This window comes from Stegodyphus dumicola, chromosome 11, assembly GCF_044657685.1.
Source record: "Stegodyphus dumicola isolate Sdum_Otavi_A_Nest chromosome 11, ASM4465768v1".
NCBI lineage: Eukaryota > Metazoa > Arthropoda > Arachnida > Araneae > Eresidae > Stegodyphus > Stegodyphus dumicola.
The window spans coordinates 84,470,609-84,486,998 of NC_140778.1; the positions used below are offsets into that span (position 1 = coordinate 84,470,609).

At 33.9% G+C, this 16,390-nt stretch overlaps 1 protein-coding gene across 2 annotated transcripts in view; it reads left to right on the forward strand.

The window, feature by feature from the left end:
- LOC118199377 (MAM and LDL-receptor class A domain-containing protein 1-like) overlaps nt 1–16,390 on the forward strand; it is a 344,431-nt gene that overhangs the window by 125,917 nt on the left and 202,124 nt on the right. For both annotated transcript variants that reach the window (XM_085826944.1, XM_085826943.1), the window contains exons 25-29: nt 184–265; nt 2,682–2,822; nt 7,178–7,443; nt 9,604–9,694; nt 15,603–15,683. In XM_085826944.1, coding sequence (XP_085683070.1) covers nt 184–265; nt 2,682–2,822; nt 7,178–7,443; nt 9,604–9,694; nt 15,603–15,683 — 661 coding nt within the window. The remainder of the gene's footprint in view (nt 1–183; nt 266–2,681; nt 2,823–7,177; nt 7,444–9,603; nt 9,695–15,602; nt 15,684–16,390) is intronic.

Here is a 16,390-nt window from a genome sequence, read left to right on the forward strand (position 1 = left end):
GAAAAGTGAAACGTACATTTATAGTGATTCAACGCAAAATCGCAAAACGAAAACAGTAGTCCTTCACGGGACAAAGCCCCTTTGGACTAAAAATCTTAGAGAAATGATTTAATGTTAATTCAATAAACATAAAAGCTTAAAAATAAAATTCATGGAAACTTATATTATTGAATAATCTTGCAGATGAGAATAATTGGAGATGTAAAAACAGGTGTCATAGCTCTGGACGATTTTTCAGCTAGAGAAGGAACGTGTCCCATATCCAGTAAGTAATGTTTACTTGTTTACTAATTCAGAAGTCAAATATGCCGAATAAATACTAATTCAGAAGTTGTTTGACTTCTGAATTAGTATTTATTCTGCGTGTTATTGTGTCTTAGTTTACTTGTTTCTTAGACTGCGTATCATTAATTTACGAAGAGCAATGCAATATAAATGAGATTTGTCTCACTAAAAATATATTTTTGCTAAAAATATGAGCTAAATTTTGAAATAACAAAAATGCTATCGGAAAGTTTGTACATTTTTTTTATGATTTAGAATAAACGAAAACTGTATGATTTTCTAGTTGATCGCTTTAATGATAGACAAAGCATCGATATGATTAGGTTTTGTCACCTCTGATGAGATTCTAATTATTCGGCTTTGCGTTATTGCTGCCGATATACAGTGGCTCCCAAAAGTGTTCGTACACTTATGACTTTCATTGAAATAGAGCTCTATCCATTAATTAAAAGTAAACTTTCTGAGTGAGATTTTAATAATAAGATCTATAATCTATTCGTAACAAAATTACATGAAATATTTTTAAAATGTAGCAAAACGTTATTTTTAAGAAATTAATAATAAAAAAAAAGACAAATATTTTATCTCACAAAAGTCTTCGTACACTTCAAAAACAAAATCTTGACATATCAGTAAATATTTTCATTTTTCGTTAAATTAATATTTAGAATGATATCCTTTAGCATCCACAACAGCTTTTAAACGTCTGGGAAAAACATTTACTAGTTTTATTTATTTATTTATTTATTTATTTATTTATTTATTTATTGTAATTTTTGTATCAATGTCCATTCATTCTTCAATCATGACTGTTTTGAGTTCGCTTTTCGTTTTAATGTCGTGTTTTCGTACTTTAAACTCCAGTTCTTTCCAAATGTGTTCTATGGGGTTTAAATCTGGCTACTGAGGTGTTTTCAAAACCTGTGGACAATTATAGAGACACCACAGCCGAATGTTGAGAGCCGTATGCTTAGGATCGTTATCATGATTAAAAATAAAGTTGTTTCCAATACCCCAAATTTGGGTTGATAATTTTAAATTGTCGCTTAAAATATTTAAATAAAGAGAATGATTCATTGTGCCATCAATAAATACCAAATTACCTTGTCCTGATGCTGCTGTGCACCCCCACAGAAGAACACCTCCACTGCCATGCTTAACTGTTCCAACTAAGTTCTTAGAATAAAGTTCTTCATTTTTTATGCTCCATACAGTTATTCGACTATCGGAACCAAAAATGTTTACTTTGTTTTCGTCAGCAAGTAGGACATTATTCCAGTACGTTTCGGATGTATTTATCATTGATTTTGCGAATGAAAGCCTAAGCTTTCTGTTTTTCCCACTAACAAAGCATTTTTTACGGGCAGAACGCCCATGTAATCCAGCTTCTCTGAGAACTCGTCGAACAGTTTCAGGTGAAATTGAAGTAGAAAACTTTGCAATAAGTTCTGCAGAAACTTTTACAGCACTGAAACGTGGGCTTTTCACAAATTTTCTAATAATAAAATCTCTCATCACGTTTAGTTAACTTTCTCGGTCGACATTTTCTTTCCTTGTTTTCATTCCGATTTTCTTCTTTAAAGCGTTTTATCACATACTGCACTGTAGAATGGGATAAATTAACTAATTTAGCGATATTTTGAATTGATTTACCAGTATTATGGTGAAAAATTATCAATTTTCGAATGTTGTTTGTAATTTCTTTACGACCGCGACCCATTTATCAATAATAAATAGAATATTATGAAGTAAACAATAAAAAATTAAAGCAAACGATTTTTTAAATGCCACCATAATGCAAAAATTAAAAAAAGCGGCAAATAATAATTCTAATTTTGATTTTATCCAAAAATATTTCAGTGTACGAAGACTTTTGTGAGATAAAATATTTGTTATTTTTTGATTATTAATTTCTTAAAAATAAAGTTTCGCTATATTTAAAAAATATTTCATGTAATTTTGTTACGAATAGATTATAGATCTTATTATTAAAATCTCATTCAGAAAGTTTACTTTTAATTAATGGATAGAGCCCTATTTCAGTACAAGTCATAAGTGTACGAACACTTTTGGGAGCCACTGTATAATTGTTACGCTGGTGGGAAGTTATGAGCGAGCTTCGATTTAAAATAAATTCCATAATCTTCGGCTACTAGGTTTACCTTACATTTTGAAATTTACTATTATTTTAAGTTTCATCGTCACAGGTGGTTATGTATTCTGTTTTAATAAAAGGTTTAAACCTTTTCAAGATTCTCTTGTCCAGCGATACTTAGCTCTGTGTCTCTTAGGAGTTCGATATTATTTTATGCTACCAAAGAAAGTCAAACTCGATAGTGTAATTTATGTTTTTTTGGTTATTTGTAGATACTGATGATAATGATTATACTTTACAGAAATTTGTACTTTCGACGAAGATAACAACATGTGCGATTTGACTCAGGATTCACAGAACACTTTAGACTGGGAAGTCAGATCAGGGGAGGACAATAATACTATGTACAGAATGCCAGACCATACTACAGGATCTATAGAAGGTAAGTTCTTCAATTCCTCATTGGTTTACGTTTCATGATTTACGAAGTTAATGAAATCCAAGGTTTTGATATTGCTATAACGTACGCATGGTTTGTTAAGTTTTTGGAATTCAGAATTTATATTCTCTATTGTAACAGAATTATTTGACTGCAACCGAACTATTTTATCGAACGTCACCTAGTGGCGAAGAGAACGACTTACAGTCAGTCGACCTTCAGCTACGATGAGGACAGGTTCTTCCTTACTATGTCTCCGTAATACTAAAGTTAATTTTAAATGTTACGTCTAAACGTTAGGTGTTTCGTTTCAGTGTAAGTTCTGTTCTGATGTATGCTTTCTTTGCAACTGTTCCTGCGCTTTGTTAATAAATCGTTTTAGAGCTAGCTGGTGTTTGTGTTTATAGAAGAACAGTTACAAAATGGCGCCCAACGTTGAGCTATCGGACGTGTGTTTATAGAAGAACAGTTACAAACTGGCGCCCAACGTTGAGCTAGCTGGCGTTTGTGTTTATAGAAGAACAGTTACAAACTGGCGAACAACGTTGAGCTAGCTGGCGTTTGTGTTTATAGAAGAACAGTTACAAAATAGCGAATAACGTTGAGCTAGCGGATCTTTGTGTTTGTAGAAGAACAATTGCAGCATCAAATTTCTTAAGGTCCAGATAAGGATAACGAAAAGATTCTTTAAAACAATCTTCATGTAGCTCGTCACAGGCAATTTATTAATTAAGCTGAGAAATAATTACGACGCGAAAATAACGCAAAAAATAGCAACAAATGTGTGCAAGAGAATTTTTAGCCCAAATAAGACTTAGTCCAGTAGGGCTGTTAGTCTCGGAAGGGTATTTTGCTTTGGTAAATATAAATGCCTGTTTCGCTTTTCAAATTGTTACCAACAAATATTATCGCCCTGTATTATATTTAAAGAAATTAAATAATGAAGAATCTGCATGAATGTAGGTATGTTTCTCGCATTGTGAAAAAACAACGCCACCTATAGCCGTCGCATTTTGAATAATTCATTCAGCTGAACGTGGGCACGGGAAAGCCCGAATCTGGAATTTGGTTTAGTGTCAATTTCATATTTTATAATACTTTAACGAATTTTTTAGTAATAAACTCAGCGATTTCAAAGAGAACAGTGGCAGTACTCTACGGAATTAACACTTTCATCTACAAAACGTGAAACTGTCTCTCGGAAATTCTATTGACATGCTGTTTTTAAATATTCATGTCGTATTTTATGTATGATATTTCAACGAAACTATCCATTTTAGCCTATCTCGAATCCATTTGAGCGATGTTTTTGCGTCACATCTTTACGTACAGACAGAATTGAGGGCTCTTTTTCCCAAAATGGATTTAAAATGCATTCAAAAGAGTTTTTTTTTTTTTTTCCGTCATGTCTGTGCGTACATACGTATGTATCTGGCATAACTCAAAAAGGAGTAGCCATAGAATGTTGAAATTTTCTGTATGAGACAGCTATAACATGTAGTTGTGTACCTTTCGTTTTCGTCACAATCTACCGCACCAAATGTATATAATGATTTAAAAATGCGTAGATAAAAACAGTGGAACTTTTAACAGCTTATGAATACTGCGTAGATGACCGAGAATACCGTAGTGGGTTGAAGGTGGCAGAGTGGAAAGCATGGCGACGCAATTTAGCACAACGTATCTTGAAAAATCACAATCTTTAATCAATTTGATTGGACAAGAGGCATCTGCATTAAAACGTTACGTAAGATAGAAAAATCTGGAACCTGTGAGAAGAGATGAATTTAGGGGCAGATCACCAAATTTAGAATGTTAATTTTGAGGTCGCCAATTATTTTTTTGAAACAGCTATCATATTTTGTTATATCTTATATATATATATGAAATGTAATTTGTCATACATTATTTGTTTTGTGCAGCCGGGGCAACAGGAATGAGACAAATTTTGGAATATAAAGTGGTAGGTTTATTTTAGCATCCATCTCACAAGCGTTCTCCTCCTACCTTGAGAAGAAGCCATATTTATACATATGTGTGCGTCACGAGGCTCCTCCAATCAGCGATATTAATTGAAATCACGAGGTGACGCTATCCTCTCATCAAGAGTGTTCTTAAGGACTTTATGTAATATGACAGATTTATGAGTTTGGCGATTTGGCGGGCGCCAACAGGTTAATATATTTTATACTAAAGAAATGATTTCGCCGAAATTTAGGAACAGGGATGCAACTTAGGTAGAGAATCGCCAACACATTATTAAGCAATATTAATAGAATTTAATTTAATCAATTGATTTAAAAATATCATTACATATATATATATACATATATATATATATAGCCACTCTGTTACTAGGCTGAGTGAGCTTAGTTTTTTTTGTTTTTTTTTTATTTTTTTATGTTGGTAAATTGTGCATTTGCTTTAATGATGATTGACTTATACTATTCTTATATTCCGGTTAAGGTTTTTATGCCTTTAATTAATCTGTATGCAATAGATGTGGAATTATCAACAATTTAAAAGTTTAAATGGCACTGCTAAGCCTAACGAGGCCGCCATTTGTTTACAGTTTGAAACACTTATTAGAGTAGAGAATTAGTCAGTTTGTGAAACAAATTCGGTGTCTTTCTGCCCAGTGTGACGGAAAGTTAACATTTAACTTGAGCACCGAAAACTTCGTATTCCTGCCCATTGGCCGAATTGCTTGTTTTTGCTAATTTTAACCGCAAAATGTGTTTTGTTAACTGTTTTTAACTGTATTTGGTTTTTTAGGTTTTTCTATATTTTACTGGTTTTAAATGACGATTTTTTTAATGTATTTTTGCCTTGCCGTGAAGTGAAAACCGTAGTGTCCACATCAGATATTTAATTTTACTGTAATACTGTGATTTTTTTTATAAAAGAATATAATGCAAGAACAGTTCTCGAATATGCACAACCCTCCTGTTTCATTTTTTGATTGAAGCTCTTGAATTATTTGCTATTTCTTTTACACGATCTTCTTCCGAGTAAATTGATTTGACTTTATTAGTTCAAAGGGACTTGAGTCCCGAAGGACTATTGCTTTCGTTTTGGCATTTTGCGTCGGACGGATAAATGTCGGTTCACTTTTCAAACTGTTGCCATAAAATGTTAGAGTCCTGCGTTATATTTGAAGAAATTAAATAATGAAAATCTGCGTAAATGTATGTATATTTCTCACATTGTCATAAAATAACGGTACATAGAGTCATCGAATTTTGAATAACGTAATCCTCCAACGAATATGAGCATGTGGAAGACCAAATTTGAAATTTGAAATTTGTTTTATGATCGATTTCCTATTTTTTAAAACTTTGACGAATTTTTGATTAACAAACTCAAGGATTTCAAAGCGAGCAATGGCAACGTTGTGCAGAAAAAACATTTTTATCTCCAGCGCGTGAGTCTCTGTATCGGAAATTCTGAAGATAGGCTCGTTTTAAAACTATTTTGCGATATTGCTGTTGCACTGGATCTTATGGTTTAAGTGCGAAGAACATGATATTTAATAAAGAAAGGTAACACACAAAATGTTAAAAAACGCCCCTTTGGACGTAATTTAAAATCTGAAACATTTCAGATTTTGTTTATGGTTTTTTATTTATTTATTTATTTATTTTTTATTGCATCTCACTGACATTGAAACAAAATGTATGCATCTTATTGTAAATTAGCAAAAGGGTTTTTTTCAAATCTGACACAAAAAGTACATTTTACTCTACTTAAAAGAGCTATTATTTCTATATTTTCCTTTCTATGAATAGCAATTTTTTGTAGTAAAATGAAAGTAGATTAAAAGACCTTATAAGAGTGGTTTACAAATGAATATCTGTATTTATTAAAGAAACTTTCAATCAAATTATAAGGTATTTCTCTCGTCATCTTAGCGAGCCTTCGTGGTGTATTGGTCTGCACGCGTAATTGAGAGGTCCGCAGTTTGATTCCCGGCGAAGGCGTTGCTAAGTTTTCAATCTCTGTTGCCTGCTTCCAAAAGTACCTAATATCTTTACAGTGGCGCCCGAACTAAAAGGGTGTTGGATGATAATTCTCCTCACCCAGGTTTTGGCGATTGGGTCCCTTAAAACCCCCAGTCGTCCTTTAAAAGGGGGAGTATATAAGATATTTCTATCGCCTTCTTAGCGAGTCTTCGTGGTGTAATGGTCTGCACGCTCGGCGCATAATTGAAAGGTCTTCGGTTCGATTCCCGGCGACGGCGTTGCATATTTTTCATCTTGCCTGCTTTCAAAAAAATACCTAATGTCTCTACAAAATTACTAAAATGTATCAAAATGTGGATGTATTGTAATTATTACTAATTTATCATTCTTTTGCAGGTAGTTACCTATACATCGGCTTCAACGGTACTAGTGACGTTAAATCACATCGCTCGCGTATCTACACACCTAAGCGTCCTGCGTCGGCAACGGGCAGTTGTGTTACATTCTACTACCACATCTACAACGTAAGCAAGTTATCCTTCAACGCATATTTATCAACCGACAGTGGAATCTCAGATCCACAATGGACAGTAACTATCAGTCAAGGACTTCTGTGGCACGGAGCTCGATTTGCTGTATCGCCGAAGACAGTAAAATGGCAGGTAAGTTTTCAAAAGTTATTCCCAAATCTTAGATGGTAATATTATTTTTTGTCTAAATTATTGCTCTCAGTAAAGCTATAAAACATCATTAGGATTTCCTAGGTATGAGAGTTCCAAGCAAAAATGAATGATGCTCCTGATGTTAGTTTCTTATATATGAAAAGAACCGTTAAATTTATTTCTGAAATATATGCGTTAATAATGCAAATTAACGTAATATGGACACTTCGTCTACATTTAATCTATTCACTTACAACTTAATTGATTATAATGAACATTAAAAATAAAAGCTAAAAGCTTTCACTCAGATTTCATGTCACGCCCTTTTTCATTCACATACGCATACACGTTTCAAGAGTATTTGGGCTAAAAATATTTAAAAACGGCCTATCTAAAATTTTCGATATGCAAACTCGCGCGCTGGATATATTTTATTTTATTTTATTTTATTTATTTTTTATTTTTAGTCCAAAGGGATTTGAATCCCGAAGGACTATTAGTTTCGTTTTGGTATTTTGCGTCGGACTCATAAATGTCGGTTCACTTTTCAAACTGTTGCCACAAAATGTTAGAGTCCTGCATTATATTTGAAGAAATTAAATAATGAAAAATCTGCATAAATGTATGTATATTTCTCGTATTGTGATAAAACAACGGTACATAGAGTCATCGAATTTTGAATAACGTAATCCTCCAACGAATATGAGCATGTGGAAGACCAAATTTGAAATTTGAAATTTGTTTTATGATCGATTTCCTATTTTTCAAAACTTTGACGAATTTTTGATTAACAAACTCAAGGATTTCAAAGCGAGCAATGGCAACGTTGTGCAGAAAAAACATTTTTATCTCCAGCGCGTGAGTCTCTGTATCGGAAATTCTAAAGATATGCTCGTTTTAAAACTATTTTGCGATATTGCTGTTGCACTGGATCTTATGGTTTAAGTGCGAGGAACATGATACTTAATAAAGAAAGGTAGCACACAAAATGTTAAAAAACGCCCCTTTGGACGTAATTTAAAATCTGAAACATTTCAGATTTTGTTTTTTTAATGTTTTTTTTTTTTTTATTTTTTTATTTTATTTATTTATTTATTTTACGTACAGTGTTGCCATTGCTCGCTTTAAAATCGTTGAGTTTGTTAATGAAAAATTCGTTAAAGTTTTACAAAATTAGAAATACACGATAACATATTTAAAAGCACCATATCTTTAGAATTTCCTATAGACAGCCTCTCGCGCTGGAGTTGAAAATATTTTATTCCGCATAGTGTGTTGCCACTGCTCGCCTTGAAATCGTTGAGTTTGTTAATTAAAAATTCGTTTTAAAGATTTAAAAAATTTTAAATACACAGTAAAATATTTAAAAAAACCATATTTTTAGAATTTTCGATAGAAAGTCTCGCGCCCTGGAGATAAAAATGATTTTTTCCGTACAGTGGTGCCATTGCTCGCTTTGAAATCATCGAGTTCGTTAATCAAAAATTCGTTTAAGTTTTACAAAACATAAAATACACAATAAAACAAATTCGAAATTCAAAATTCAGGGTTCCAGATGTTCATTTTCGGGTGGAGGACTACGTTTTTTAAAATTGATGGCTCTAGGTAGCGTTTTAACTCACTGCTGAAAACATAAACAGAACAAGTTGTTTATGTTTGTGAAATTGTTTTTTCACAATGCAGGAAACATGCATTTTAAAAATATACGAGGAATTTGCATGATTTCGTGCACATTTTTCATTATTTAATTGCTTTAAATTTAGTGCAGGGCGATAATATTTGGTGGCAACAATTTAAAAAGTGACTTAGACTTTTATAGTGATTCAATGCAGAATCCCTTTTTGAGACTAATAGCCTTTCTGGGCTTCTCTGGACTAATATGATGTCCGTCCTTCGATATAGTATAGTGTTGTATTTGTATACAAATATTCGATATATACTCTTCTACACTATTTCGAAAATAGTACACAATACTATACTATATCCAATATTCGAAATAGTTGTACACTCAAGCTAGTGTTTGTAAATATTTTCAGAGGATGGGAGAGGGTGACAGGATCATCTCTTTGTTGGTTTGTTGCATATACTTGTAATGCTGAATTCTTTTGTATGCATTATGTTATGTTATGAATTAATTTCCTTTGCTTTGTCGTTGTACAGGTTATGTTCGAAGTAAACGTCGGCAGTCGTGGTTACGGTCAAGTAGCTATAGATGATATATCCATCGAGAATGGAAACTGCCCAGATCCAGGTAATCATTTTTACGTTCCTTTGTATGTAGTTTTCTATTCTAGAATAGCGTAAATTAAGAATTAGTTCAAATAAAAACGTCAGAAACGGCGGCAGTTATTTTTTAAGTAAAATGGATTATAAATCAAAAATATGTATCGATTTTTTTACGGCAATGTGATTATTTTATTTATATTTTCATGGTTATTAAAACAACGAAATTTATATTGTGGGCCAAGAATTATTCAGTAGTGCTGAATTTGTTTATATAGTTTCAAATAAAATAACTAGCGCTAACTCCAAAAAAGTAATATAATTGCAATACCTAGAATAAAAGTACCCTATATTCTGGCGTGTATAATAGGCATTTTTGATACAAAAAATGAGATCGAAATTCACGAGCGTGCGTTATACACCGGATATAAGAATGATAGATTTAAAAAACGAGGAAATGATGAGCATACTAGAATTTGATTTGCACAGGTAACTAAATGCTGTTTTCTAGGACCCAATTCGCAACCGCTTGTTCTAGGATAGGCCATTTCGTTAGGCCTTTCTGCAAAGCATATCCATTTCTTTGGCATATTAAGTACTCTGATGTCATTTTTCTTCCACTTAGGTATGGAGCTTTTGCTAACACCAAGCAACACAATATCCAATTTCTTTCTCTAACTGAGTGAGTTTGCGACTGAAACCAACCACGTGTTGTTACGTTTGCAGCCGCCATATTTAGTACTAAAAGGAACACTGGATCAAGTGTATTTCAGCTAAAATAAATGCGATTTTCTAAAGCTGTTGTGTTCACTTCAAAATCATGGCTTCAAATGACTCTTAATTCCGCGTTGGAAGTACATTCGTATTCCGAATTATTTCGCACCTTTTCTCGAAACCTTAGAATAGCATTCTTGTGCACATCTGCATTGAATACAACCCACCCTCTTTGCAGAATTATTTAGTCCCTCAAGCATTTTACCTATACATATATTGTTCCCCTTCACGTCAGCATGCCGTTGCTCAAAAGCCTACGATAAATCTTCAAATGGGCCACTTTAGAGGATAACAACATCGCCCATATATCTTTCAGGTTTTATCGTAACGAAAAGAGTGCACTTTATTCGTCGAATTACTTTTTAACTCTTATAAAGGCTGAATATTTATTTACTTTAGATTAGAAATTGAATGACTATGAAATTATGAAATTATGAAATGCATATGTCTTACTAGCATACGAAATTGCATTCATATAGTATATGCTTTCTATGAAATGCATATGTCTTGTTAGAGAGATAAAATATGAACGCACATTCTCCTTTATAACAGGTTCGCGTGTTCTGTGTTACTTCATTGTTCTTAATAGCTAAATTTATTCAGACATAATATGTTTCCTTTGTAATACAAAGTTTAGTTTTAGAAGAACGATATTTATTAATTTATGTTCATGAATCATCTAAAAGTACAATATAAAGCTTGTTTCATTAATTAGCATTTGTTTTGAACTCTAACTGTAGAAACTATAGAAAATAAGACTATCGAAACTATAGGAACTGTAGAAAATAAAACTGCAAAAGAAACTACTGAAAATAAAATTATTATTTCTGCAATGAATAAGATGTATATAAAATATTTTTAAAAAGTTGTATCATTTATATTAAATATATACGAGGGCTGTCTGAAAATTTTCCAACCTAACAAAGCGAAAAGATATTTTTTATCCAAAATTACCTATTTTTCAATATAGTTTCCTTGTAAGTCTGTACATTTCTTCTAGCGATGCTTGTATTCTTTTAACCCGACCAAATAATATGTGGGATCTTTGTATGTAATGTCTCCTCATTTGACGAAAATCTTTGTCCTCCAAGTGCTTCTTTTAGCTTAGGGAACAAAAAATAGTCACTTGGTGCCAGGTCTGGCGAATACGGCGGTAGTAAAGCAATTTAAACCGTAATTCATGGATTTTCGCCATTGCAACAACTGAGGTGTAAGATGGAGTCTTGGCGAAACGATTTTTCTTTCTTTCGCAAATGTGACCGTTTTCCCGCAATTTATGCCTTCAGCTTGTCACGTAGCGTTGTATAGAATGCTGGGGTAATGGTTTTCCCCTTTTCAAGCTATTCTATTAAGACAATCCAATGGCTGTTCCAGAAAACTGTTGCCATCACTTTCCCAGCAGAAGGAACTGCCTTTTTTGGAGCCGATTCTTCCTTTGTAGTTTATTGTTTTGACTGGGTTTTTGATTCTGGGCTAAAATGATGAATCTAGGTTTCACCTACAGTGATTAATAGTCGAAAAAACTCCGATTTATTGCGCTTAAATTGCGCCAACACGTTTACAGTCCAAAGTGAGCAAACGTGGCATCCAACGTGCAGTCAGCTTACGCCTTTCTAAATCTTGGTTCAGTATGTGGCAAACACGTTCTTTGGACATACTCATAGCCTCTGCTATCTTTCTAACCTTGATTCGGCGATCGTTCAGCAGCATTTGGTGGATTTTGGAGATGTTTTCGTCGATGGTTCCAATTTTTGGCTGTCCTAAACGTTCATAGTCACCCAAGTTGGCATGGCCTTGTTTAAATTCAGTTGCCCAAACTTTCACAGTAGTAAATACTGGTTCAGAGTCTCCGTATACGGTGTCAATATCCTTTTTAATCTGAGTAGGCGTATTACCGGTTTATACGGAAAATCCCGTCCATAAGAGACGGCGCCAATCGCGCCAAACCAAAAAAAAAAAAAAAAAAAAAAAAAAAAAAAAAAAAAGTTTACTAAATACAACAAAAAACGTTCTATTCTTATTTTTCATTCAAATTTATAATATTATCATTTATTATCCCTAAGGGGCTTTGTACCTGAAGGACTATTGTTTTCGTTTTGCGATTTTGCGTTGAATCACTATAAATGTCCGTTTCACTTTTCAAGCTGTTGCCACCAAATGTTAGAGTCCTCCATTATATTTGAAGCAATTAAATAATGAAAAATCTGCATAAATGTATGTCTATTTCTCGCATTGTGATAAAACAATGGTACATAGAGCCATCGAATTTTGAATGACGTAATACTCCATAGAATATGAGCATGTGGAAGCCCTAATTTGAATTTGAAATTTGTTTTATTACCGATTTCATATTTTGTAACACTTCAAGAAATTCTTGATTAACAAACTAAACGATTTCAAACCGAGCAATGGCAACACTGTACGGGAAAAAAACTTTTTTATCATCAGCGTGCGAATATGGACATGGGGAACACCAAATTTGAAATTTGGAGTTTGTTTTATGATCGATTTCATATTTTGTAAAACTTTAACGAATTTTTGATTAACAAACTCAAGGATTTCAAATCGAGCAATGGCAACACTCTACGGAGGGGAAAAAAATCTTTTTTTTTATCTCCAGCGCGCGGAACTGTGTGTCAGAAATTCAAAAGATAGGCTCATTTTAAAATTATTTTGCGACATTGCTACTGAACTGAATTTTATGGTTTAAGTGCAAAGAACATCATATTTAATAAATAAATGTAGCACACAAAACGTTAAAAAAACGCTCCTTTGGACGTAATTTAAAATTTGAATCCTTTCAGATGTTTTTTCTTTTTTATATTTAACTTTTCATTTTAAAATTTCCATTATTTTTTATTAAGGAGATATACTGTGAAAGCAATTATTATTTTTTTTTTCGAAAATGCGTGATTGGGGGGGGGGAGAGTCTTTACTCAAGAAGGATAACTAACATGTGTAATCAAGGTTACACCAAACTCAGCGCGTTTGAAGAAGACTTTTCCATTTTTGGCGAAAAATCGCGTAGTTTGGCGTCTTTGCTTTAATAGGCAAAAATGGTCGACGGGATTTTCCGTAAGTACCTTATTACCTTTCAAAAACAAGTATCTAATGACAGCACGATAATCGATTTTTTCCATTTTTCGCAAAAACGGTCACATCAACTCAAAAACGTAATTGTGAAACAAAATATTCGCTTTTAAAGTAGCTGAAATTTTGAATGGTAGTTATCAAGTGATGTCCAAACAAATTCCCGCCACTTCGGTTGATTTGAGCTACCATCTACATATCGAGGTCGGAAACGTTTCAGACAGCCCTCGTATTTTATTTGGTAGCGAATTTTTATGTAGAAATTTATATAGAATTTTTTATGGTATATAAATATATTTATCTTGGTGTGTTATAAAAATATTTATCTTGGTAGGTATATCTTGGTATGTTATAAATATATTTATCTTTGTAGGTATATCTTGATATGTTATAGATATATTTATATTGATAGGTATATCTTGGTATGTTAGAAATATATTTATCTTGGTAGATATATCTTGGTATGTTAGAAATATATTTATCTTGGTAGGTATATCTTGATATGTTATAAATATACACTCACGTTTGTGAAAATTGCAACACCATGAAGGACTTACGCGAGTGAGCTGAAATTTTCAGGAAATGCAAAGTAGCGCATGATATGCAAATGATTAGAATTGCAAATCCGTAGCGCATGCGTATGCTGAGCAGCGCCCTCTGAACGGCTGATGGATCCGAATAAATAGACGGCTGTAGCGAGGCATGTATGGTTATCGGTGGTTATCTGCTAGTAGTAAACGTTAACTCAATCTGTACTTATGCCTCGTCGACGAAAGAGAGCGAGATTTGAACAACTTACAGAGTTTGAACGAGGGAGAATCATCGGCCTTCGTGAAGCTGGATTGTCGTATCGTGCAGTAGCCTCTCGTGTGCAGCGTAACAGCAGCACAGTGATGCGCGTTTGGAAGCAGTGGACGGACGAGTGTCGGCCAACTCGGAAATCCGGGAGTGGACCCCGAAATGTGACGTCAGCTCGCGATGATAGACACCTGGTCCGCATGGCGCAGACGGACCGTACAGCTTCCTCTAGACAATTGGCAGCACTGTGGTCAATAGCTACAGGTGTTTCATTGTGTGCTTCATCAATTCGTAGACGTCTGCTGCAGTGTGGACTGCGCGCACGGACTCCTTTATACAGGATCCCCCTAACGCACGACCATCGCCGCCTGCGGCTACAATGGGCCAATCAGCATAGAGACTGGCGTGCTGATTGGCAGCATGTCGTGTTTTCTGACGAATCCCGCTTTAATTTGTGGTACCATGATGGCCGCATTCGTGTCATACGCTATGCCGGTGAACGCCACCTTCCGGAGTGCATTATCGAACGCCACAGTGGACGAACACCCGGAGTTATGGTCTGGGGCGCCATAGCATATCATAGACGATCTCAATTGCTACGAATTGTGGGCAATCTGAACAGCAACCGGTATATCCGTGAAGTTCTACAGCCCGAAGCTGTTCCCTTCCTTCAAAGCTTGCCAGGCGCTGTATTTCAACAGGACAATGCCCGCCCTCATACTGCTCGGATTGTTAAATCCTTCTTTGCAGCGCAGCAGGTACAGCTTCTTCCTTGGCCTGCGTGTTCCCCGGATATGTCGCCAATTGAACATGTGTGGGATGTCATTGGTCGGCGTCTTGCTCGTGATCCTCGTCCTGTTGCGTCTGCAGACGAACTTTGGGTACGCGTACAAACGATATGGAATGCTCTTCCTCAGTCAGACATTCAAACTTTGTTTGACTCCATGCCACGTCGTGTAGCAGCACTTATTGCGGCGCGTGGTGGCCACACAAAATACTGATTCTGATCTCTTGTTCTTGTTTGTTTGCTTTGAACATTTAATCATTTATTTGTACCACTACCACTCAACTGTGTATTAAATTGCATTCAATTATGACGATTCCTTCTTGGTGTTGCAATTTTCACAAACGTGAGTGTATTTACCTTGTTAGTATATTTATGCTGGAGAATATATTTATAACAAACCAAGATATATATTTATGTTATTAATATATTTATGTTAGAATACTAAAAATATTTATATTATTTGTATTAAACATATTTATCTTGTTAGGGTACTGTGATTTTGAACAAGAAAATTGCCTTTGGGAAAACGTTCGAGAACCTTTCAATGAAAAAAATGTCCAGTACTTGGGTAAGTACAAATATTATTTTTAAGGAAAATTAATTCATTCTTTTCTGTGTATTTTAATTCGTAGCCTCCATAACGAATATATCCTAGAATATCCGATTTGTTTTCATGCTACTGTTTCATACATGTTGTGGCTATGAATTAAGAAAATGCGTTAAATCTGAATTTGGCTTTGCTGAGCATCTTTAAATATCTCTTTGCCTGACTTCGAACCTTTATCGCATAAAATTAGCAAAGAATTAACCTTACGTTTGGCGTAGATTTTTATGAAGACTCTATCAATTTCGAGGGCAAACAGATACAGGTCTCTCTTCATCAGGAGCAAAGAAATATAAAACGAAGGGAAAGCCACAGTTGTATGTTTTACTTTGCGTGTTTCTCTTCTGTTTTTTAGTCCTTTAGATTTTAAATTTGATTTCAAATCTAAAAAAAAAAAAACATGATTTTCTAAATTGCATATTTAGGCGGAAAAAAATGATGTAAAAAATGTGGTAGATTAAAGAAAAAAAAAAAAAAAAATCGTCGATAACTTCACGCAGTGTATTTTAAATGTTACCTTTAAATTTCCGTTATTAAAAATAAGTGAATTTTACTACCGATCATACTTTATTTAAGTAAGAATTTTGCTGTGTTTTAATCTATTAGTTAGTAAAATGTGAGATATATAAAAAATATTTAAATTTCTTTATCTTTGCTATGAACATGATTTT